Genomic DNA, 24125 nt, shown 5'->3' on the forward strand with positions numbered 1-24125 from the left:
TCAATCGCACAGCATCACATGGAAGGAAACACAGTGCAGTTGCCTAGGCAACATTCTGCTGTGCACACTGAGATGTCTTGTAAACTCTTAGTACACTTAAATGTGTTGCCCAGGAGATGCTGATAAAAAAACTTAGCATTGCAGCCGAGCTATCTTGTCACTGTTGCTTTCTGTGTCTCTTCTTCAGAATGACTTGGGTGGGTGCAATGGGACCTCTTCTATGGTGGTCATCAAAGATTACTATGCACTGAAGGAGAATGAAATCTGTGTCAACCAGGGTGAGGTGGTCCAAGTACTTGCCATTAACCAGCAGAACATGTTCCTTGTGTACCAGCCTGCCAATGACCATTCACCAGCAGCAGAAGGATGGATCCCAGGGAATATATTGGCTCCCCTCACTAAATCAACTACAGATAATAGCGATGGAGGCATAAAGTAAGTGCTGTGTTGGATTCCCTGGGAGCAGTATGTGGATTTTTGAGGAAAAATAAAACCCAAATCTTAGGATTTTCCTGCCTTTTTTAAAATCTACAGTGCCATTGGAACAAACTTTGCTTGGTAACACAACATGGGGTATCCATGTTGGCATAGTTGGGCTTTTGTTGGAATTTTGTTCTCTCCCCGCTCTGCCCCCATAGTTTGTAAAGAATTGAAATCCATAGACAGTTTAAAGGGCATAGTTTCCCCCCATCCTTTCCTAAATATGGACCTGATTTGACTGGACTTGTATTTATCTTGTGTTTTAAATTGCTTATAATATATATAAATATAAATATATATATATAGGTTATAATGATATAGAGCAAAGAAAAACACCACCCACATACATCAGGCCTTGTATTGGATTGAGACCCACTTCTCAAGGACTAGAGATTCGATGTTGTCAATGGCAATTTCTTGTACAGATTGTAACTTTTTTATTTTGAAAGTTTCTTTTTTCTGTTCACATAATATTTTGTAATAATAATTTGGTTTGAGAAATCCCCTTTGGAGTACATTCCTGTAAAAAGTATTTTGCACTATTTAAAGAAACCCATATTTGAAGTCAGGTTGTGCAATATTATGGATAGTCGCAATGTTCATCATTGTACCTGTAATGTAACTAATAATTTTAAATGTACTATTTTAAATATGTAAAATAAATTTTCACCATGAGCATGTTTTGATGAGGTTAAAAAGGACCAGTTTTTGACCCTCTTTAAGTTCTTATTTTTCTTACAATGTTTTGTTGCTTATTTAACAAATGTGTGAATACTATTTCACCTTTTTTTGAAATTTGTCAGTTTGAAATGATTAAATAATGCAAGAAAATGTTTTTGATATTAAATACTGAAGGTACAATCCTTTTTGTAAAACCAGTTGATTTTTATTTTTATTTTTATCTTCAGTTGTCAAAAATTGATTCAGCATTGGTTATCTTGCACAGATTCCTTGGAGTACAGTTGTTGAAGGGAGCTCTTCAATGGACTTTTAAGTACTGAAGATTAGGTGTGTTGACTCATTAGATTTAACGTATGCTGCAGCAAATGAATAAGGCTCAGTGCAGGCACAATGCTGCCAGTCTTTATATCTTAAGAGAGAGGGAATAGCCTACATGAAGATTTCCACACAAATATTTTTTTCTTATTAGCCTTAGCCATGATTTATTGTTGCATCTGCATAGATGCTAACCATGTTTAGCTATGAGTCTGATTCCTAACCAGGATTTGAAGCAAGACTGCAAATATTTGCTAAGCTGCTTCACATTAACCATGGTTAGCATTGGTGCGTCCTGGGTGTAGTGCTCAACTATGGCAAAAATCAACAAGAGAAGAGGTGAATTTGCACCAAAGAGGGGGGGAAAGAATGTGAGCTCACAGCATACCTCCTGCTTTCTTGTCAGTGCTTAATATGGTTAGGTCTGCACTGGGCCTAATAATTTATAGTCTTTACAAAGTTATCATAGAATTGTAGAGCTGGAAGGGACTAGGAGGGTCATCTAGTCCAATCCCCCTTTTGCCCAATGTGGGGATTGAACCCACAACCCTGAGATTAAGGGTGTCGTGCTCTATCCACTCAGCTATGTCCTGACCATCATTCATCCAGTGAAGATCTCAAGGTGATGTCAAGGCCTGAGGAAATGGGGAGTAACAGAAGTTTCTTAATGGAACTCACATGCTGGTTTTGCCAGGCATTTGTGTGATTGGCCTTGCTCAGGGTACCTCCCATATTAGGAACAGCCCAGGGGGCATATTCACAAAATTCAGTGAGATGTGGGAGCAGTTATTTTCATGGCAAGGGGAATTGTCATGTGGATTGGGACTTAGGTTTTTGACCATAACTTTTCATGCACAAAACTGCTATGCTACAGGAAGACCAATGATGAAGCAAACACTGCACCAATGGAAATAAAGCACAATGACTTGCTGGGTGGGAAAAACATGAACAATATATGCATAAATACATAACAGTACAGAGAGAGAAGGCCTATGTATCTCTCTCATGGGTTTCACGCTACTATAGAATATCCCTGCAAATGCTGAGAATTCTGTACACTTTGTTTCAAAGCCTTTTATGTTCTCAAAATTACTTCAAGCTAACTTGAATATGTAGGGGGAAATGGGAATTTTTCTTCCCCCTCCTCTCCAAAATTAAAAGTTTGGCCTTTTATTCAGAAAAAAAGCAAATCTATATCAATCTTACTTCACTAGTTTTATGTTCCTTAATAATGTTCCCATTCTTTCCCATTTACTTCTCATGCTTCTATGGATATTATGCTCAAGTATTATCTTAGAGAAATCTGCCCCCTGAGCTCTGCAAACCAAAGCCCTGTTCATGCCTGCAGTACACACATTCACTGAATGTTTGGGTGAAGGAGTGAAACCACAGGTCATTAGGAGCCCCTTTCACACCTTCTTCTAAATATACTTGAATATGAAGCTATATTTCCCTCACTTGTTCAGTGAGCATGCATGTGGAGGTTGTGAACAGGACTGGTACAGCGCAATATCACATGGTTTGATGATATTGATATCCATTGCATGCTCCCAAACAATGTTGCCTATCAGACTTCTCTTGTAACACTAGCATATACACAGTTCATAAACTACGGTTGACCACAATTTGATATAAATCAGTTTAGTCTTGTGATGGTGTGGCTTATTTGCTCTAAGCCTTGGGGTTTTTTTGCTTTTTAATATTACACTGCAACCAAATAATCTGGTGAACAATACTATATAAGCACAAAGCATTTCAGTATTGGAACAAAGTGTTGTTTTGTGAGATAATTCATAAAATGTTCAATGATCTCCCAGTTTGCATGCAACTTTTTGAGTAGCTCTACACACCATTTTTCACCACAGTAAAAAAAAAAGTGAATGTCATACGTGTGTACACACATCCAGAAGCTCTTGCTCAATTGGGAATCCCAGATATATGTACATGAATGTTTAAAATATGTATGTGTGAATGCCCACCCTTCACATATTTTCTGCAGGAAACACTGGTGTTACAGCAGTGTTTTCCTGTGGCAGTTATGAAGTGCAGACCTGCCCTTTCTTGTAAGGTATGTTGTTATGTCTTCATAGCTGGGATCAGAGTCTAGACTTGCAGCATACAAACAAACAAACAAACAAACAAACAAACAAACAAACCCAAGACAAATACAGCAGACAACTGAGCCATGGTTCTAGCTGTTTTGCTTCTGTTTTAGAAAAGTGAGTTCTCACTCAGCTGTATACATGAAAATGTATTACAAATCCACAGAGGGGGGATTCTCTGTTATAAAGTGACATGCAATGGCGATCCAGTTAATGACTAAATAGTTGTCAGTATTCTTATTTGCTTTGATACATACACTTTCCTATTTCTGCTTCCCCATCCTAAAGAAAACATTTTGTGGCAAAGGTAGGATGTGTATTGGGACACAAAATGGGAATATAGAAACTTCATTTTCTGTTCCTTAGAGCAGAAAGACAAGCATTGCTAATGCTTAAGCAAAGAAGTTCTTGTTCTTTCAACATGCCTATGTTTTATCAACTCAGCTGTACTATGATGTTTATCTCCTCTATCTAATAAAGTGGTTATCATCTAACTTCTGATGTTTGGGAGCTGGCACCGAACTATGGAATACACAAATGCTTTGTGTTGCTCTGTAAGATATGCACAAAGACTTAATTTCTCTCTAATTTTGCAATATTTTCACTTTAACTGGAAGAATTTACTTTGCCAACCCTTGCAGGTTATGAATAAGAAGTATGCTGTTATCTGCGGACCTGCAGCCAACTTACAGAAAATATCTTCTTTCAATTAGCAAGAATAAACAAAACATTTGTTCTAGACTAGTTTGAAATCCTGACTTGAATGTTTGCACCCAACTAGGCATATTGCAAGTGGCTTCTCCCTTCTTAAGGGGGGCTGCAGGTATCGAGAACATGTGTGCTGATTGCTTTTCCACATCCCTTCCTCTTCCTACTAAGATATGCCATTTGATTGGTGCATTTTTTGGTACAACAGGAAGTCATGTTCATGGCATACCCTGCGCATGAGAAAGCGGGCAGAAAAGGAAAGCAGTGGCAAAACTGAAGCCAATGGCCTACGTAAACCCAAGGATATTCTGGGCAACAAAGTCTCTGTTAAAGTGAGTAAGGCCATCAGAAGCTGTGCGCTGCCTCCTGCTTCTCATCCTCACTCCCCCTGCAACATCCTCTATATGGACAGGGGGTGACATCTGGCTTTTTACTTTGTTTTGTTTTTCCCTTTTTGCTTTTTATTTTTAATTTGTTTTACTTTTTGGTAGTAGTAGACATTTTGGCCGGATTTTGCATGCAAGATACAACACAGCTTTTTTCCCTCCTCACCACTGGCATCCAAAATGTAAGTAAATAGTTTCTGTGTGTGTGTGTGTGTGTGTGTGTTTGTGTGTAGTATTTAACTTCAGAAGTTTAATGCAACCATCAAAAGTGTACGTGCAGTTAAAGATGTCCAGTTAAAAAGACCAAGCAGAGGCGAGCAAAATTTTCCCTTGGAGGGACCAAAAATCATGCCAGCCCAAATAAGGCAAGACTTGGCTATTAATAGATGAGGAACAATCTGCAACAAATGATCCATGAGCAGCAAAATGCCTTCAGGGGTTGGTAAGCAATGACAGTGCAGAACAGGCAACCTCTGTCAAAATGACCTGCTAGAAGTTTTGGTGGGGCTGTTTCATCCTTCTAGGGCTGCTTAAACACTGCCTAACACTGCTGTTTTTAAACTAGTTTAGCTGTTGCGGCATTTCCAATCCTACAGAGATTGATTTGTATGTTATAGATGTATTATGACTAAGACTGTTCATATTGAAGACTTCCATGATGTTTTCAATAAATTCCTAGAAATTAAATTCCTAGAAATTAGGGATGAGGAAGAAAAACTTCACCTTTCCCCCCAACCCAGTTATGTAAGGGCAATGTTTACTTACTGCTCTGGTTCTTTCATGTAGCTTCTGACATCTTCTCCTGGAATTGTGCCTGCTATATAGGAACAACCCAAATAAATTCCAGCTCTTCTGGCTAATCATTAACCCTTCCCCCCCCAAAAAAAGGAATTAGGAAAATCCAGTTGTAATAATGAGTCATTTAGTTGGGAACTGTGATGCCTAGGGGGGTGGGGGACACACCACTCTGAGTATTGTCTCTTTTTATTTGTTTTATTTAACAATATTTCTAAACTCCTTAAGCAAAAAAAGAAAAGTTCTAAGAAGTTTACATAACAGTCATAAATCCCACTTATGCCCGCTAGTCCTCAAAGTCATCGTGAGAATCACATCACTGGTTGTCATTTTCTAGCTGAAAAAGAGACAGACTGATTTGGCAAGGAATTTTTTGTCCACCATGGGATTGAATTCCACTCCCTGAAACCCAGTTTCAATGCTTTTCCTCTTAATAGGCATGACTTACTGGAGACAGTGGAAGACACGCAAGTCATGCAGTTGGCACAAAATTCCTGCCCTCCATAAACATGATCTGAAGAAATCTCAGTGCAATTTTTTAGTATGAAAGTGCCATGAATGTTTGTGGAAGTGAAGCAGGAGTTTTGTAAGTGGCCCAACAGAGATGTATGTACATCTTGCTTGCAGTGACACATTTTTTTGAACATTTCCATGAAGAAGTGGGGCATGGAATTAATTGTGAAATGCCAGCTTTACCTTCTCGCCCACCACTACACCATTGTTTCCTGGGGTTGACATAACAGCTTTATGCCAAGCAACCTTCTCATGGACAAAGGCTACAAAATGTTTGTGTAGCAAATTCATTGTGAGATCTGCAATGTAGGTTCATGAAACTCTTGGGGATGAAATGCTCAAGGCAACTATGATAAGCTTGCAAGCCTTAACGAACATAACAGCATGTGACAAAAAGCCCACCCCAAACCACCTTGATCTGTGATAAGGCAGTCTGATCTGCAACTTCCAGCAGAATTACAAACAGGGTATAACTACTCACACTGCTAGCCTTAGTGATGGCATGAGTTGTTGCACAATGAGCATTGTCAATTCACCCTATGCAGATCCCTAGACCAGTGTCTCCCAACCTTTTTCCAACAATGGCCCCCTAGGCACTAGCTACGGTGTGATCAGTTGTTGTGGATCACCCTCCTAATATTGTGGGTGTCTACTGGGCTCTTCTATCACTAACTTCCAACAACTATTTTGATCAGGCTCTTAAGCCTCAGTCCATCAAAGCACTTGGTCTCTAATGAACTACTGAAGTCAGTGGGGCTTAGGCAATCAGAAAGTTGTTTGTGGGTTTTTTCCAAATATGGTGAGGAGTCAGCCACTTTTTTCATGTTCTTATGCCGTTCCAGATCCCTGCTGATGCCATTCAGCCAGCATTTGTTGGGGCTACTAATACACTGACATTTTTATTTGTAAGGTTTTTCTTAGTTTTCATTCTGGTTGTGTGATTTGTCACATACAGTGTTTGGATAATATGGAAGAGTGCCTAATCCACCCCAGGTCCTTCTTGCTCCCTTTAGAACTTTATCAAATGGACCAAGTATACATTCTGTGACTCAGGCCATAGAAAATCTTCAGGCAAATAATTTGGTTTCCATTCAAATTAATACTGTTTTTGGAATACCAATGACCGTACAGAAGTGTTTTTGTTGAAATGGGGTTTAAATTGAATTAACTGTGGTGGTGGCAATGTAAAATCTGCATGCATTCTAACAACGTTTGCATTTTTGTGTTAATATGCTTGTGTTTGTCTGTGTCTATTCAGCAGTGCTAACTTCAGTGAGCCTGCTTGATGCTTTCATCTGCTTACCCTAGTTTAAAGTAAAGGAAGATAGGGCTCATATAACTTTAGCAGATGCGTAGGAGCTGCAGTTCTAGCAGGTGCAGCTTTTCCCCACTTCTGCCATGACCAGCTGCACCTGCTAAAATTCTTCTGTATAGCTGCTATATTTATTTAAAACTTTTCATACCATTCTTCACTCATAAAAATTTCAGGGCATTGCACCATCAAGATAGACATAAAATGCAACAATAAAACCAGAGCAGAGAGAGGCTACATTCTTAAAACATGCACAAGATTAAATGCCAGGCTGAACAATAATATTTCAACCTGGTGCCATCAATGTAGGCACCACACTAAGTCTCTATAACAAGAGTACTCCATAGAGGGCATGCCAATACCAAAAAAGGTCCTTAATCACACACAGGTTGCAGTGAGAATTGGTCTCCTTCAGGTTTGGGGATCTTAAGCTGTGTAGGGCTTTAAAAGTAAATACCAGCATATTTAATATGGTGAATAGATTGCCACACACAAATATAGACATCTGGCCATACTACCCAGAACTCTGGCAGCTATATTCTGCATCTATACCAATTGAAGCTTCCAAGTTGTCTTCAAGGGCACATGTAATGCAAGTCAGATGTTTCCAAAGCAGGAATCATCTTGACCAGACTGTTTAAGGTATATGAGCCTGGTTCTCCTTTGCAATCTGAGCAGCATAACAGGAAAAAGAGTGTTGAGCCATATATTGCAATTTAAAATTCCTTGAATAGTTTCTACTTGCAGTCCGGCATGTTTCAATCACATATTGGTCTTTACCAGGAAACTACATTTCTAAAAATATTCCACAGGGGTGCAGGTGTGGAGAAACCCTTATTAATTGGAAACGAATGCATTCTTAAAATTCTTCACTGATATTCTGTATTACATATAATTTGTAATATTGGGTCACATTTCTAATATAATATCTAGAACAATATTTTAGAAACTCAAAGAGAATTTAATATTTCAAAATACATCTTTGCAAGTGACATAAACAATTGAAAGTTGCATAAGCAGTTATCCCTATGGCCCACCATTCCCAATCTGCTCAGGAGGCTTGAAACTCCCAGAACAGCCAGATGGAACAATAATTTAGCATTCTACTGACTTCCACCCTATGTGTTTAGTAGTAGATCTATTTCTTTAAAATTCTAACTTTAAAATGTTACTTCTCAAAATATATATTATGCAGAACACTTTTTTTCTTTGCATTCTCTTGTGTCTGTCTTAAAAACATACTAACATCAAAACACTGTAGTATAAAGAGAGCTCTAGCTACAAGCTCTTGTGGTAGCACATTTCTCAAACCTGTCTGGACAGTTAATAGTTCTATAGGTGCACACTATCTGTTGTGCAGATTGAAGCCAACACAGAGATTCAAGTTTTCATTTAGTATTTCCTTTGTTTAGTCTTTTTTTGACACATACAGTGGTACCTCAGGTTACATACGCTTCAGGTTACAGACTCTGCTAACCCAGAAATAGTGCTTCAGGTTAAGAACTTTGCTTCAGGATGAGAACAGAAATCGTGCTCCAGCAGTGCGGTGGCAGCATTAGCTAAAGTGGTGCTTCAGGTTCGGAACAGTTTCAGGTTAAGAACGGACCTCCGGAACGAATTAAGTACTTAACCTGAGGTACCACTGTATAACATATGATTTTGAGCTGTGTTATAAATAATATTTGTGATTAAACAGCAATATATGGCTTTTTAACATCTCAGATTACTTGTAATACTTTTGAGTAAAGAAATATTATAATGACAAATATTAATATTTAGCTTTAGCAGTTTGTGGGATTTTCATGGAATTTGTCTAAATCGTGGCAAAACTGGTTTGTGGATCTCAACCCAAAACTCTTTGGGCAGGAAGGAGAAAGATCCATCAAAACTGCTTTGCAATTAAAAAAAAAAACTGCTTTGCAATTTAAATGACAATGGAGAGAAGTCTGGTTTAAGTGCAGCACTTATTTTTGTGTGAATGCAGGACAATAATAGTCACAATAATTATGTACAACTAAATACACCTTAAACACTCTTGCAGTTCCCAGGACAATTTTCTTTTTTCATTTGTGTTTGATATAAAAGCCCTTAACTCAGGGGTAACCAATGGAGTGTCCTTCTGATGTTGCTGAACTGCAGCTCCCTGACCATTGGCTGGGGCTAATGGCACTCAACCACATTCTGAGGGTACCATCTGCTTGACTACCCATGATCTGCTCTACTGATCAGTCAGTTTACTTTCTTTCTTTTTTTTAAGTAATATTTTTCTCTTGGTGCCTGTTTGACATGCTAAAAATTAAACACATCTACCACCTTGTTCTAGCTAAGGTTTGATACAACTCTTTTGATCAGGAATTGCATTATTGCATCCTTCCCTTCCACAATCACTACAGGGCAGGCAGGGTGATCCACTTTTATCTGCTTGCGGATTATCCTACAAAAGAATGGAAAAGTTTGCTGTGGCAGCAGGGTGATCTCCCACATCCACCACTCAGAAGGGTGCCTACAGTGCCTGTTATGTTGTGTACATACCGTCAAACGAGTAATTTGATCTATCAGCAGTGATAAGACCAATAAGCATTTGGTGCCTGGACCGAGTCTGGCCACTCACACCTCAAATCAATAGGCAATCAGTATTGTAAGGACGGTGCGGGAGGGGGCTTTGAGTGCAGCCGTAAGTGGGATACCTTATGCTGTGCTCTAATGTTTCTTTGGATTTGGGCCAAGGAGCACAAAAAAACAGAAACAAAGGAAATGCCGTTTGGATTTTTAAGGTGGGTGCTTAAATTTAAAATTATGTACTTGCACACATCAGATTGCATTTATGTTTAAGCTGACTGAAGTATATGGATCATGTACATTTTTAAAGGATTGACATTTGATAGGCTGAATGGTCAAACACCTGAAAGTCTTTTTAAAAAGCACAACAAATCCAAGGAGATTGAACTCTTGGCTCCACCTGACGTTTTATTTCAAACTGAGTTCATTGGGAGGATATAGATTTCAGCACTAGAACAGAATGTTAAGAGTCTGGTGAATGCTCTCCATGTATAGTATTGTTGTGGATGTTTTAAGGGCCTTGCAAAATGGGGGGTGGGAGTGGGCTGGTATAGCAGAGGTAGCTCCTCATACTGCTGCTTCCATTAAAACCTTTGATTTCCCCCCCCCTGAATGATTTCAAGATTACTACACCTTTTTTCTTCTTTTCCTGCTTGCCACTTAGTGCCTCTTTGTTTGGAAAGCATGTTAGTTGCACAGTGCACATTGCTACCTTGCGCTCACCTGCTTCTGCTGATCTTGTGCCTCTTAATCTCTCTCCCCATTGTAATTTTGTTCTCTTTCCTCCATGCTGCCAAAAAGGAGACAAACAGTTCAGAGGAGTCAGAATGTGATGACCTTGATCCCAACACTAGCATGGAGGTAGACAATAACCCTTTTGCACCTTCCCCTTCCCCCCACCTTGCACCTTTTTCTATCCCACCCCCCTGAGAAATTTTGCATGTGTAGTGGAATGCACTTGGGGCTGACTGATAGGCAGAATGCCATCTCAGATAGCAGATCTAGGGCGGTGTTAAAGGGCAACAAACTATCACTGATCTAATTTGTTAAAAACCTTTTAACTGCCCTTTATATTCTGCACGTGAGGTGTCAGATTGGCTTGGGCTAATCCTTAAAAGGTAAAGGTAAAGGTAAAGGTACCCCTGCCCGTACGGGCCAGTCTTGACAGACTCTGGGGTTGTGCGCCCATCTCACTTAAGAGGCCAGGGGCCAGCGCTGTCCGGAGACACTTCCGGGTCACGTGGCCAGCGTGACATCGCTGCTCTGGCAAGCCAGAGCCGCACACGGAAACGCCGTTTACCTTCCCGCTGGTAAGCGGTCCCTATTTATCTACTTGCACCCGGAGGTGCTTTCGAACTGCTAGGTTGGCAGGCGCTGGGACCGAGCAGCGGGAGCGCACCCTGCCGCAGGGATTCGAACCGCCGACCTTTCGATCGGCAAGCCCTAGGCGCTGAGGCTTTAACCCACAGCGCCACCTGCGTCCCTTTTGGGCTAATCCTTACTTTACTGTAAATGTGTATCTTGTATGCACCAGTGTGTTTTGGACTGCCTACAATGCTGGTTTTCCATTCCCTGGAGAAAAGTGTACAAAAAACTCACACCTACCATTGGCGATCACTTGAATATGCCCTTAATCATTACCGATGAGAAATGGTCCTGTTTTGACCGATATTAGCAACTGTCCATGGTCAGCTGCTGTCCATTGGTACTACTGAAGTGCATTTACCAGTAAGATCTGGGCAGTTTCAGATTCCATTTAGTACAAGGTGGGGAACCTGTGGTCCTCCCACTGTTAGACCCCCAACTCCCATCAGCTCCAGCCAGCATGGCTAATGGTCAGGGATGATGGAAGCTGTAGTCTGACAAGAGTTGAAGAACCATTGGTGCCCCATCCCTGGTTGCAGTGAAACTTGCCTTGCAGACTTCAGCTGTAAGGCAAACTTGATACAACAATAAAAAATTGTCCGGTAGCACCTTAGAGACCAACTAATACAACAAGGCAGTGAATTCCTACCTCCCAACTTCCTTCTTTTATTTGCTTTTGGCTAAACAGTGCTATGTTGATACCACTGTACTTGCTGTGCCTTTGTAATTATAGTTTATTTTAAAAGACTTTTAATAGAATATCCATTGTTGGCCTCACTGCTTTGTTTACATGAACGCAAAACCTAGGGACAAAGGAAGAGGAAGCCCAGAAGAAAATGAGATACAGCAATATTTTTGTATGGAAGGAGTCAGGGAAAAGGTCTCATATTCTAAAAGGCCAGCACCACTGGGCCTTACACAGGCTCATTTCATGTGCTCCCCCATATATTATGTTATTGTCATGAAAAAGGAGCATATCCCTCTCTCCTCGTGACAGTTATGAAACATTTGTCCCTCTGCGAAGGCGGCCTTCTGCCATCTGCCTTGCCCTAGCAACAGTACTCTGCCAACTTGCAAAATGTTACAATGCTGTTTTGAACTCGCAAACAAGTTGGCTACTTATACATCGACAGAATCATAGAATCATAGAGTTGGAAGAGACCACAAGGGCCATCGAGTCCAACCCCCTGCCAAGCAGGAAGAATAAGAAGACACAGATGTATGTGCTAATTTATGTATGTGCTAATTTCTATGTATCTATGCAAATATAGGGCAGTATAGAAATTTAATAATAAAAATAAAGACAATTACTGTGATTTAAATAGAAATATGATGCATCTCTACATAGTGTGAAAGACTATATAGTGTGATATATATGCCTTCTCAATTTCTGGTCCAGATACTCACTGTTGATGGACAACTTCATGGGCCCTGATGTCCTCACTTGGGGCTCTTTATCTTTAAACTGGACTTCAAATAGAGGACTGTCCTCATTAAAGTAGGACACATTGCCACCCAGCTCCCAAAGTAGACTTGCAGTATCCCAGTGCTTCAGTTTGTTCTGTAATACTCCATTCATCTGGTTGACCATGTCGTGTCCAGTAAAGCTGCCTAATACTTACAGTATCCAGCCATCTTCCAAGCAGCTGGCTTGGACCACTCACAGTTCCACAGTCTCCCTGCTTTGACTGATTAGTAAAAGTCTTCATCCATCTTTGTTTGTTCTTCCTCACTTCCTTCTCTTGAAAGGTGTATATATAGCAAAGGCAGGGGAGTGCACACACTTGCCGCTGTCTGCCTGCTAGTCATTAGACTCCAAAGCAGAATATTGAGGCTCTTCAGTCTTTGGGTAGGTTAAGAACAAAATGGCTACTATATACCTCTTCCCTTCTCTGAGCTTGTCCTTAATAGGTGCCCTCTGCTTTTCTTAACACAACCAACCAGCTAGATTTCACGGTAAAAAAAATAAAAATGCAGCTGCTCTTGGCTCTGAATGGTGCTGTCAAGAGCAGAGAGCAGGTAAGGGGGGACATTTGACAGGAAACTGGCTTAGAGGTCTCTATAGGTTGCTTTTTCTCCAAGTAAGAGTGGTAATGTTTTTCAGAAGTGTAACATAAAGTATAGTTTGACCATCACGTTGGGCCTACACATGCAGTAGGATAATGTGGCAGTGTGTGTATTAGGCCCTTACAGGTGTGGAGGGAAGGATACCATTTCCAAATACTTCCCCAGGTTAAAACACAAACCATCCCTGGGAATAAAATGTTAACACATCTAAGAGAGAAAATCCAGCCTAGCTCTTTTTTTAACTGCCTCTGTTTCTATTTTGCGAAATCTCTGGACAAATGGAATGTGTGTATTAAATGCACCTTTATAGCACTTCTAACAGTTACGGCTCCCCCCCCAAAAAATAAAAAAATTGCTGGGAACTATAGTTTACCCACCACATGGCTACACTCCCCAGCACCCTTAACAAACTACAGACCCCAAGATTCTTTGGGACAAGTTGTGTGTTTTAAATGTACAACCAGACTGTACTATGCGACAATCAGAAAGCCTTGATTACAAGGTCCCTTCAGCCTGCATTGTTTATGCCTGGGTGGAGAATCTATGCCCTTCGGGAAGTTGTTGCACTCTGACTCCCAACAGCCCCAGCCAGCATGGCCAGTCATCAGGGATGATGGGAATTTGGAAGTCCAGCAGCATTTAGATAGCCACGTTTCCCATTCTTGATTTATGTCTTCTGGTTTTTCACAAAGGACAATAATGTTACAACAAAGGTAGCTTATAATTATTTCAGTTTGTTTCACAAGCCCATTTGGAAGTGCAATTCAGATTGGAAAGATGTATGCCAGTTAGGATAGCCAGCCACCCTCCCCCAACCCAAAGAAATGCCCCAAACTTTTAATGGCTAGATGACAGGTAATACAGTAACTGCTATATTCTCCATGAGCAGAACTCAGGCTGGCAAAAGGCAAAACAAGAAGAGATGGATTCTGAACAGGCTTATTAATGTGCAACTGAGCCACGTCCAAATGAAGTAGGCAATTTGCCCTGGCTACTTGCTCTGAAGGTGCATTGTTAAAACTTTAAATAATGTGGATCCCTTTTTTGCCAGTCCTGCTTTCTGCATATTTAGGGTGCAGCTGCACTTTACAATTGTTGCAAGAAATGTGAATGTTAGGGGAAAGTAGTAAACATTTAAAATTCATAATTTTAAAACTGAAACTTTGAGTTTTACAATTTGTCAAATTTCACCTTTGAAATTTGACTTTGAGAGTAAACTATGATTCTTGCTGGTGAATTTTAAGACTCAAAATGCCAGCTCTATTTCCTACAGCAATTATAATGTGTATTACTGCCTATTAATAAAAAAAACCCTCCCATCTCAGCCTTATGCGAAATAGTGATATTCTTTGTTTTAAATATCCATTTGTGTTTGAGTGGTTGCAAAGCAGTTCATCGTTAATCCATGAATCTTGGCGCAAAGCTGCTCTCTGCTGCTGAAGCAAAGTATTGCTTACAGAGGCTGCTTTTTCTCCAAGAAAGAGTGGTAATGTTTTTCATAAGTGTAACATAAAGTGTAGTTTGACCATCACATTGGGCCTAAATGTATATAGTAGGAATGCTCTATAGTAGGAACTGAATGAATTTCAGAATATTTGCTAAAAATAACTAAATTTGCTTCAGTGTGTGAACACACAAATTCTAATTTTATTATGTCCCAACATTACTATTTGCAGATATTATTAGATTAAAATGATTTTTAAAAAAGCTAAAACATTTGATTTGACAGGTTAATAATCCAGTCTCAGATTTCACTTCTCAAGACTAACAACAGTTTTCTAAAGTCATCCTTCAAAACTGAGGTTCAAATTTCACTTGAAACCCTTTGTAACTGAAAGCTTCAAATTTTAATGTTGTGCACATTTAGAGCTTTGTCTGTGGTTTTAGTGTGCCAGTGCTTGTTAGTGATGATTCCCCACCCCACCCCCAATTTCCGGCCACACGCTGCTTCTGACTACAGTATTCCGTGTATGTCCAGGAAATTCTGGATGTATGGCAAACCTAGTTGTGTCTACATCAGAATGATGTGCTGCAGAAGGCCTCACTGTGCAGTTTGTTACCAGAAGGCAGAGGCAGTGACCCACCAACAGATGGGCCTGAGGGCAATGTGGTATGGGTCAAAGAGTCTAGAAGTGGGCAATGCCCACTTCTGGCTTGTTCTACTCACTGCCAGCCTTTGACAAATTACCTTTGAGAGACAAAAGAACCACACTGGCTCTTCAGATCACCAGATACTGGAGGCATAGAACAGCAGGTGACCCTTGTCTTAATACCCTGATTCTTATCTAGATGTTCAAAAGTTGGCTGCTTTTGAGAGCGGTATACTGAACTGTATGGTTCTTTGACCCCAGCACAGCAATCTTCATGCATCTCAGGACTGTCCAGAACTAGCTATGACATGAACTTTGTGGTTTCCTCCAAGTCATGTTGATTGCTGAAGAATGGGCCTAGGAAACAGTGGTTGTTGCACATTATGACAAGGACATAGGACCTTGGGGATTAGGGGCACTGACTCACATTTGGTCCCAAAAAACCTTTCCATGCTGTGCGCTGCAGCACCTTGCACTTCTAGACTCTGGAAGTCACAAGTGCTGGAATAGCACACCCAGGATCCTGAATCAGAACCTTCCAGACGTGCTTCTAGTTCCTCAGCAAGCTTTATGTCAAATCTCTAATACTTTGCTGAGAATAAGCCCTCTTCTCATTGCCCGTTAAAAAAGACTTTTCTATTTCTTTTATGTATCTGTTCTTTTTCCAGATCATCAACCCAAACTTCATCCAGGAAGGTGAGTAAGGACAGAAATGTGGCAGGTTGTTCCCATGATCTAGCAAACCAAACATTGGGTTTAATCATCTTTGCCCAAACAAGTCCTGTGAAATCTTATCTAAGTAATTAGTCAAGAAAGAATGATGCCAAGCAAGTACCACTCACAGTCCCAAGGAATCTATTGCATGGTGAACCAGCCAGTTTGAACCCACATTCAAATTTTGTCTGGTAAATATGTGTGTGAGAGGGAGAGACATTCAGTATTCAATCATACTTCAGTGTTGTGTTACTTGGATTAATATTTGGTTTCATATTGCATCTGTTCACAAAAAATGAACATATTTAATTTATTTGAATGCGGTTTACTTGCTTTCCTTTGGTTTATTCAAATTTAAATAGATTTTGGTGTATTTTTAATGCGATAAACATGATTTTAGTTATTCATCCATCTTTGTGTTCTGGAGACTCCCGTTTTGGTTTTGAAAGGCATGATATTGGTAACCCTAGTTCTAGAACTTCCTGCAGAATTCCTTGCAATCCTCTGGAATTTCATGGGAGACCACGGGATATAGGGTTTCCTCATGGAGACTTTCCAGGTGTGAATTTGTGTGTGAGAGTGCTGAGATTTTCATGTTCCTGAGTTTCACCTGATAACAGATGCTGCTTTTATTGCTTGATGCTTGGTCTTACAGGAGGTGTTGGGCAAGGTCTTTATAACAGCCCTTTATAAATAACCCTCAATACAACAGAGGCATCACTGAGGCACATTTTGTATTTTCAACATCCTGTGGTTAGTTTTATGTTTTCAGTGAACATTATGTCTCTATACATGTGGCCTTTGCTGCAGTTGCTCCAGAGTTTCTCGTGCCCTTAGTGGACATCACCTGCTTGCTTGGTGACACGGTAATGTTGCAGTGCAAAGTCTGTGGGCGACCAAAGCCAACCATAACCTGGAAAGGACCAGATCAGAACATCCTTGACAACGACAACAGCACAGCTGCATATGCAGTTTCCTCCTGGTACGTTCATATTTTGCAGAGGGCGTTGGGATGTCACAAATGTAGCAGTTGCACTCCTAGAAAATGTGGTGCATTAAAAGTGTTTGAATCCAGCTAATGACCCTATATGCCAAACTATGTTAGGAGAGCCAGTTTAGGACACTGAAATTTGAAAAAAATAAATAAATGTAGGCATATGGTTGGCAAGTGTGGGAACAGGCTGCTGAACTAAATGGGTATTTGATCTGATGAAGCAAGACTGTTTCTTATCATTCCTCCTCAAAGGGGGAATTGGACAAATTAATGGAGGATAAGGCTGTCAAGGTACTAGCCACTAGCTCTGCCTCCATGGTTGCTGGGGACCACAGAAGGGGAGAGTGTTATTGTGCTAGGCTCCTGATTGCCAGTTTCCTACAGCCATCAAGTTGGCTGCTATGAGAATAGGATGCTGAGCTAGGTGGGCCACTGGCCTGATCCAGTCCAGATCAAAGCATGGCTTCAGAAGAGGAAGGAGGTTAATAATAATAATAATAATAATAATAATAATTAATAATTTTATTATTTATACCCTGTCCATCTAGCTGGGTTTCCCCAGCACCACCCTCATCACTTTCAAGGGCGCTGGAGCCATACCTTCTCTAAGGGAGGTTTTAATCATCTCCCTGATCACAAGGGAGAAAGAGAAAGAACACATGTAGTAAGCCACACCTCTGAAAGAACCTTGGTCCACATCCTCAGGAAACAATGAGGGAAATTCATCAGAGCAACTGAATGCTTCTGATGATAAGAAATCAAGGACGTAGATGTAGATGTAGGCGCTGTAGCCAAAGGCATGTATATGATGTGAGTACTTTTATCCATGAAATACATCACAGGGTGCAACCACAGAATTGTTCCGTACTGTTTCCATGTGACATTTTCATGCATCTTAAAGTATGTGGCCGCAAGCATTTTTTAAAAGTGAAGCAAGGGAAATAGTTCTTGGGTAGCCCTCTCGTCAGGTCAAAAGGAAATATTGATGTTCTCTGTGGGACACCCCTATTGCCTTTATAATGGGTTTTTCTGGCACTGCAGCAACCTTTCACTGTTTATTCTGACTCCAGGAGAGGCAGGCAGTGCACGTTTAAGTGATAGTATCCGAAGAAGCAGAGGACCACAATAACAGCCCACACTGATTTTATTATTATTTTAAAAAACAAACCACTTTCTACCTGGTGCTGAACTGTGCCATTCTTATGGGCCTCTAAATCATTAATCATTAACACAGAGAGCTGGATCCATTACTACTTTCTTCCTCCTCTCCTTGTAAGTCACCTGCATCCACAAAACTGCATAATACGAAGGGCTCTATTTGTCTGCTATCCACAGAGACTTGTTTTCTGTGTCAGTTGAAATGGATTGGCAGCAGCTTGCCACTGGAAACTGAGCCAGTGTAAAATGCTTAGCAGAGTAACAGATTAAAACACTGACATCTGCACCTCTCCAGCGATTCAGGTGAAATCACTCTGAAGATCTGTAATGTGATGCCTCAAGACAGCGGTATTTATACCTGTGTGGCAACAAATGAGCTTGGAACAGCGTCCACTTCGGCTACAATAAAAGTACAAGGTAATGGATTTCTTGCTGGTTTTTTGTATATTTGCTCAGCCAGAGCTTCCATTGGTTTAAATCATTGTGCAATCAGCTTTTGAAATGTTTGGTTTAATGGTACATGGGCCTGTATACCACTTCAAAATGCAGGTGAGGAATCCACACATGTCAAAACTATCCCTGCCTGTGGAAAGCTGACATGATAGGCTTTTGCAGACCAGGTTAGTTGTGTATGTGTGTGATACTCAAATGTGTGATACTCAAATGTGTGTGATACTCATTTGCATTTGAAGTACTACATGTACTTTGTGTACTACTTTCTACATGGAAATATTAAGTACATGGGAAATAACCAGTTCTCCCCTCCACATGCCCCCATCACTACAAATTTATCTCTTCCCCTTCTTCATCTCTCTAACACATATACACACACACAGTTAAAGTGATATAATCCTAGAGGGTGAACAGCATACTTCCCTCTACCACCCTAAACATGTATACCAGCTCTCATGTGTACTATTATTTTCAAGAAAAACTTAGACAACAAAGTTAATTGCCCACAATTTTGGTACATAGCATGGCCCATTGTCACCAAATGGGTGCTGGCTGGTGATACTTGGATTAGATTAATTGCAGGTTTTGTGGGAGCAAGAGGAATTAGGGCTAAAATTTTGGGAGGAGTGGAGTTAGCGTCCCTGTCCCAACCATTTCCCCACCCCTCCAACCTGCCATTTATCCTGCAGAGTAAAGCATACAAGTACAGGATCAGATTCTAGATCTCTGGCAGTCTCTAATAGTTGTGTCCTAATACATGTCCATCAGTTCTCCTGTACCCATGACTGCACTAGGAAACACTCTCTGTGTGTTTTAAGAAACCCTCTTTCGCGTGCTTTGCAATGCAACTCTCCTGATTTTGCTCCCCGCCTACACTCCAGGTGTCCCTGCAGCCCCAAATCGCCCTATTGCTCAGGAAAGAAGCTGCACCTCAGTGATTCTTCGCTGGCTGCCTCCATCCAGTACAGGGAACTGCACCATTTCAGGTTACACAGTGGAGTACAGAGAAGAAGGTATATGCTTAAACTCATAATACACCTTTGGTCTGCAACTGATTGTAATAGGATGATCCAGGTTGTTGTGCGGAACTGCTAGGCTGAGCTAATAGGCTTCGGTGCCTTTTAATTTGGGGTGTTGCCTATCCTGCCTCTTTCTGCTAGGGTTGTCTGGTGCAAATGGGAGGTTGTGAGCAAGTTAGCAGCAGTGGCTTCGCCATTACCTTTCCCTCCCATCTGCAAGTGGGGCAAGTCGTGTCCCGTGGCAGGCAGGAGAATACAGGTGAGCAGAACTGGCTTGAGGTTTTGGGAGCCCTTCGGTAAGAAGCTGAAGGGATGTTCTCTTTCTGTGCCATTATTGGGAAACATTGGTTCTCTCAGAAGCCCTAGTGACCTCTTTCCTCCCTGCTACTACCCACTTGCACACTCTCTCTTTCTCTGCCAGCAAGTGAGCAGGCAGTGGCAATTGCTGCTCCTTCCCTTCACTCCCATGGCTTCTTTGCACTGCCTGCTATGGGCCAGTGGGTGGCAATGGCAAGAGAAGCAACAGCAGGGCCAGGTTCTTCTGCTGTTCAGCAGTGGACCTCCAGCTTAACCATGGGCCTCTGAGGATGCAAGTGCAAGTAGAGCAAGGGAGCACCAGTTTTACATGGGGTTGCCAGCCTATTTAAGTGAAAGGCAAAACCTATGGACTTGATCTGGCAAGCCTGTTTTCAGTCATCCTGGCTCTCACAGTCCAGATGTGAAGGGTTCTTCAACTGGTGGTGATCACCACACTGGTCCATACACCTGACAAAGACCAGTGAAAAATGCATGACCAGCATGCTGCAATAAGCTGGGGGAAGGAACCTCAGGCTCATAGACCAAATGTGGCCCTCCAGGCCTTTCTGTCTAGCCCTCAAGCAAGACTCCTAGGCAGCACACCTCACTGCCCCTACTTCCTGCCTCTCTCGAGTGTTTTTTGCCTGGCTAGAATGCATTGTTGAACTCTGAGAATGCCTCTTGCTTGCCGGGATGGAGGACAAAGAGGAATGTTTGCATGTGTGTAGAAACTAGCCTATTGTACATTTTACATTTAATGGTTCTTCCCACTTTTGCCTCTGGCACTGCCCACCACTGGCATGTGGCTGCCAGAAGATTGCCCAGAAGAGAATGGGTAGTAATTTGAAGTTCTTAACAGCTGGCTCTGAAGTGGTAGAACAGACCATACTGCTTCAGTCCACAGAGGATGAAGAGTATTACTCAATACTTTCCTGTGCAAATTTTATTTATTTATGTATTTATTCAACTCCCTACCAATAGAAAATAAAGTTCTAATGATTTCCCCATTGCACTAGTTTTCCACTTGGAATGTTTTTTTTAATATGGTGTTCAGAAATAATGTCTCTTACCTCTAGTCTAATATGGTATAGACCATTCTACAACATCACACTACTGCATGTTTAAATCAGACAACACAAGAAGACAAAGTGGTTGCTACTTTTCTTAGCTTTTTTTTTTAAGCACAGGAGACTTCTAAAAGAATCTGTATTTCTTTCCTTTTTTTATCAATTAGGGCCAGATTAAGGCTTAGTCTCAGTGTGGTGCGGTGGAGGGGAAGAGTCAGTAAGGCACAGCATCCTCCCTTCTCTAAAATCTATAGTCATGTTCTTTTAAAAAATGTTATCTTAATCTCTCTCTGCATAACCCATAGGCTCACAGGTCTGGCAGCAGTCTGTTGCCTCCACCTTGGACACCTACCTCGTTATTGAAGATCTCACACCTGGATGCCAATATCAGTTCCGAGTCAGCGCCAGCAACCCCTGGGGAATCAGTTTGCCCAGCGAGGCCTCTGAATTTGTGAAACTTCCAGAATACGGTGAGAACATGGTCAAAAAGGGAAGGATACTAATTTTCAGAAGAAATAATATTAGAACTTGTGGGTCAGAGTTCTGCTTCAAAAGCTACAGTTTGTTTGATTATCAAGCTTCTTGTTGGCATTTTGTACTCAACTATAGATATCTGAGGGCAACGTATATATGATTGTGTCTTTTCCGATCAGCACACATGTATTTAGATCAGCTGTTTTGTTTTGTTTTGTTTTGTTTTCAAGGCATAATCTTTAGGATCCGGGTGCACATTCGGTGGCATGCCATCTGCTTGCTTGTCAAGGCTCTCGCATGATTTTCTTTCTTTAAACTTTTCCCTTTGTATTACTGATGTGTAATAAAGACTATAATTAGCATTGCAACCAACTCTATTTCCCCATCCTCTGGGTTTCACAGACTCTGCAGCAGATGGAGCCACCGTGACCTGGAAAGAGAACTTTGATTTCGCCTACACAGAACTGAATGAGATTGGAAGGTGAATTATTTCACTAAATGAGATTGGAATCAATTATTTTACTAAAATACACAAGCCAGGTGTTAAAAGTGTTTCTTTTAAGTTATCTGTTAAGGCAGTGGGTGCATGATTTAGGAATGAATAATGCTTATTATCATTTCTCTCCACAGGGGCCGATTTGCTGTTGTAAAGAAATGTATCCACAAAGCCACCAGGAAGGATGTTGCAGTGAAGTTCATCAATAAAAAAATGAAGAAGGAAGAGCAGGCAGCACACGAGGCGGCCATGTTGCAACATTTGCAGCATCCTCAGTATATCACTATTCATGACACCTATGAGTCACCCTCCTCCTATATATTAATTTTAGAACTGTAAGTCTTTTGATGGAAGCTAAACTTCTTGTTTGTTATACTGAGGGAATTCTCCATCTTTGCAATCACACATTTCATGATTGTAATGAAAATGATTTCATTTCCCCATGAAAAGAGCAATATTTCAGATGACTGTGAATGTCAGATTCACACAATCCAGTATGTGCATTGGCCAGGGGGGTAGGGGTGGGCATAATAAGTCAGTGTGAAGTAGCAATGCACTTAAATAAAGAGTCCTATACTGTATTTAAAATGAGATAGCCCTTATTACACTGCAATATATAAGTATTTTATTTATTGCTTTTTAAAAATGCCACTTCCATTATAAGGTGTTAGTCGCATGTTTGAAGTATTAGCAAGAGTTTGTCATTATGCTAGATTTCTTTTCTCAGTGCATAATTGTTGGCTTTTAGGATGGATGATGGCCGTCTCTTGGACTACTTAATGAATCATGATGAATTGATGGAGGAGAAAGTAGCTTTTTACATAAGAGACACAATGGAAGCCTTACAGTACCTTCACAACTGCCGAGTCGCTCATTTGGATATAAAGGTAGGAAGCTTGTGTATATCTCTCTCTATCATGGTGAATTCCAAGCATTCAGTCTATTCTAAATTCGGGTGAAGAGACAATCTACCTATAATGAAAACACTTAAAAGTACCTGCTTTATGTCACTAATCTGTCCTTCTTTCAACTACTTCTTTATAGCCATATTTGTGATGAAGGCATCTGGTCCAAATTTCAATAAAAATTCCAAGCAGTTCTGAGAATTCACTTACAGGATGTCATTTTTTCTGTTTTAATATCTTGTCATTAACAAATGACATATAACCAGTGCCTTTTTTCTTTCAAAAAAAAAGCCTTTAGGGTTACTCTCATTTTGACTCAAGAAAATCACCATTTTATAGTTCAAATTGGGAAAAATAAATACATTAAAGTGCAAAACTTCACAAAATGTTTCGGGGTATGCATACCCCTGCATCCCCTCAGAAAAAAATAACTGCGTATAACTCACATACATCTTCAATGTTTTCCCACAAAGATCCAACATGCCAGTTCTTTCCTTCCTTTCATACAAAAGCTCCTTGTTGAAAAATGTGCAATTGGGGGGGGGTGGAGGGGGATGATGAGATCTCATTTCATTTGTCCACATAACTTTGCTTATACCTTGATAGAGATGTAAACATAAAGCTAATTTATATGTTGCTTACATGAAGCTTAAATCCTTCCTTAGACTGGCTCAGATAGTTGTGAAAGATGGATACTTCAGCAACATATGCACATGGAATAAGCAGTGCAACAGAGGCTTATTCTTGTTTTTTAGTGAAATGGCCTGAGTAACCAGACTGTCTACATGTCTGCACTGCAACTCAAAACATACACAGTGTTGGCTCATAGCAGTTTTGTTGCCTCTTCTGCTTAACTAGGTTTTTTCTCAAACTACTACTCAGACATGAACTTATATCTGCATAAATCTAAGATGTAAAATATTTTCTGTAAGGTTGTACATGATGCTTGCCATTCACCCACCTCTACCTAGTGGGCAGTTGTGGCCTGTACATCTTACAGGCTGGCCTCCTGTAGTGCCTTTTGTTTTAAACATCATTGTACTCCAATGTACACAAGTTTCAAAATGTCTCTATCCTTCAGCTGGTATCCATTGAAACCTTTCACTCAAGTTTGTGCATTGTGCATGGTGTTTTGCTGGGTGGTCAATCTAATATTATAATTAAGGCTGCAATCC

The 24125-nt window shown here is 40.7% G+C and overlaps 1 protein-coding gene across 21 annotated transcripts in view; it reads left to right on the forward strand.

Annotated features, from left to right (window-relative positions):
* Nucleotides 1-24125, forward strand: part of KALRN (kalirin RhoGEF kinase) — a 492818-nt gene that overhangs the window by 463629 nt on the left and 5064 nt on the right. For 16 of the 21 annotated variants that reach the window (XM_079992495.1, XM_079992497.1, XM_079992481.1 and 13 more), the window contains 11 exons: nt 188-435; nt 4495-4618; nt 10653-10712; nt 16042-16069; nt 16898-17069; nt 18535-18656; nt 19574-19705; nt 21381-21545; nt 21952-22030; nt 22180-22380; nt 22794-22932. In XM_079992495.1, the coding sequence (XP_079848621.1) occupies nt 188-435; nt 4495-4618; nt 10653-10712; nt 16042-16069; nt 16898-17069; nt 18535-18656; nt 19574-19705; nt 21381-21545; nt 21952-22030; nt 22180-22380; nt 22794-22932 (1470 nt within the window). Of the gene's footprint in view, nt 1-187; nt 1342-4219; nt 4242-4494; nt 4619-10652; nt 10713-16041; nt 16070-16897; nt 17070-18534; nt 18657-19573; nt 19706-21380; nt 21546-21951; nt 22031-22179; nt 22381-22793; nt 22933-24125 lie in introns of those variants that run through there. The other 5 variants (XM_079992490.1, XM_079992489.1, XM_079992491.1 and 2 more) reach the window with 2 other exon arrangements.

Source organism: Podarcis cretensis (assembly GCF_951804945.1).
Source record: "Podarcis cretensis genome assembly, chromosome: 1".
NCBI classification, from domain to species: domain Eukaryota; kingdom Metazoa; phylum Chordata; class Lepidosauria; order Squamata; family Lacertidae; genus Podarcis; species Podarcis cretensis.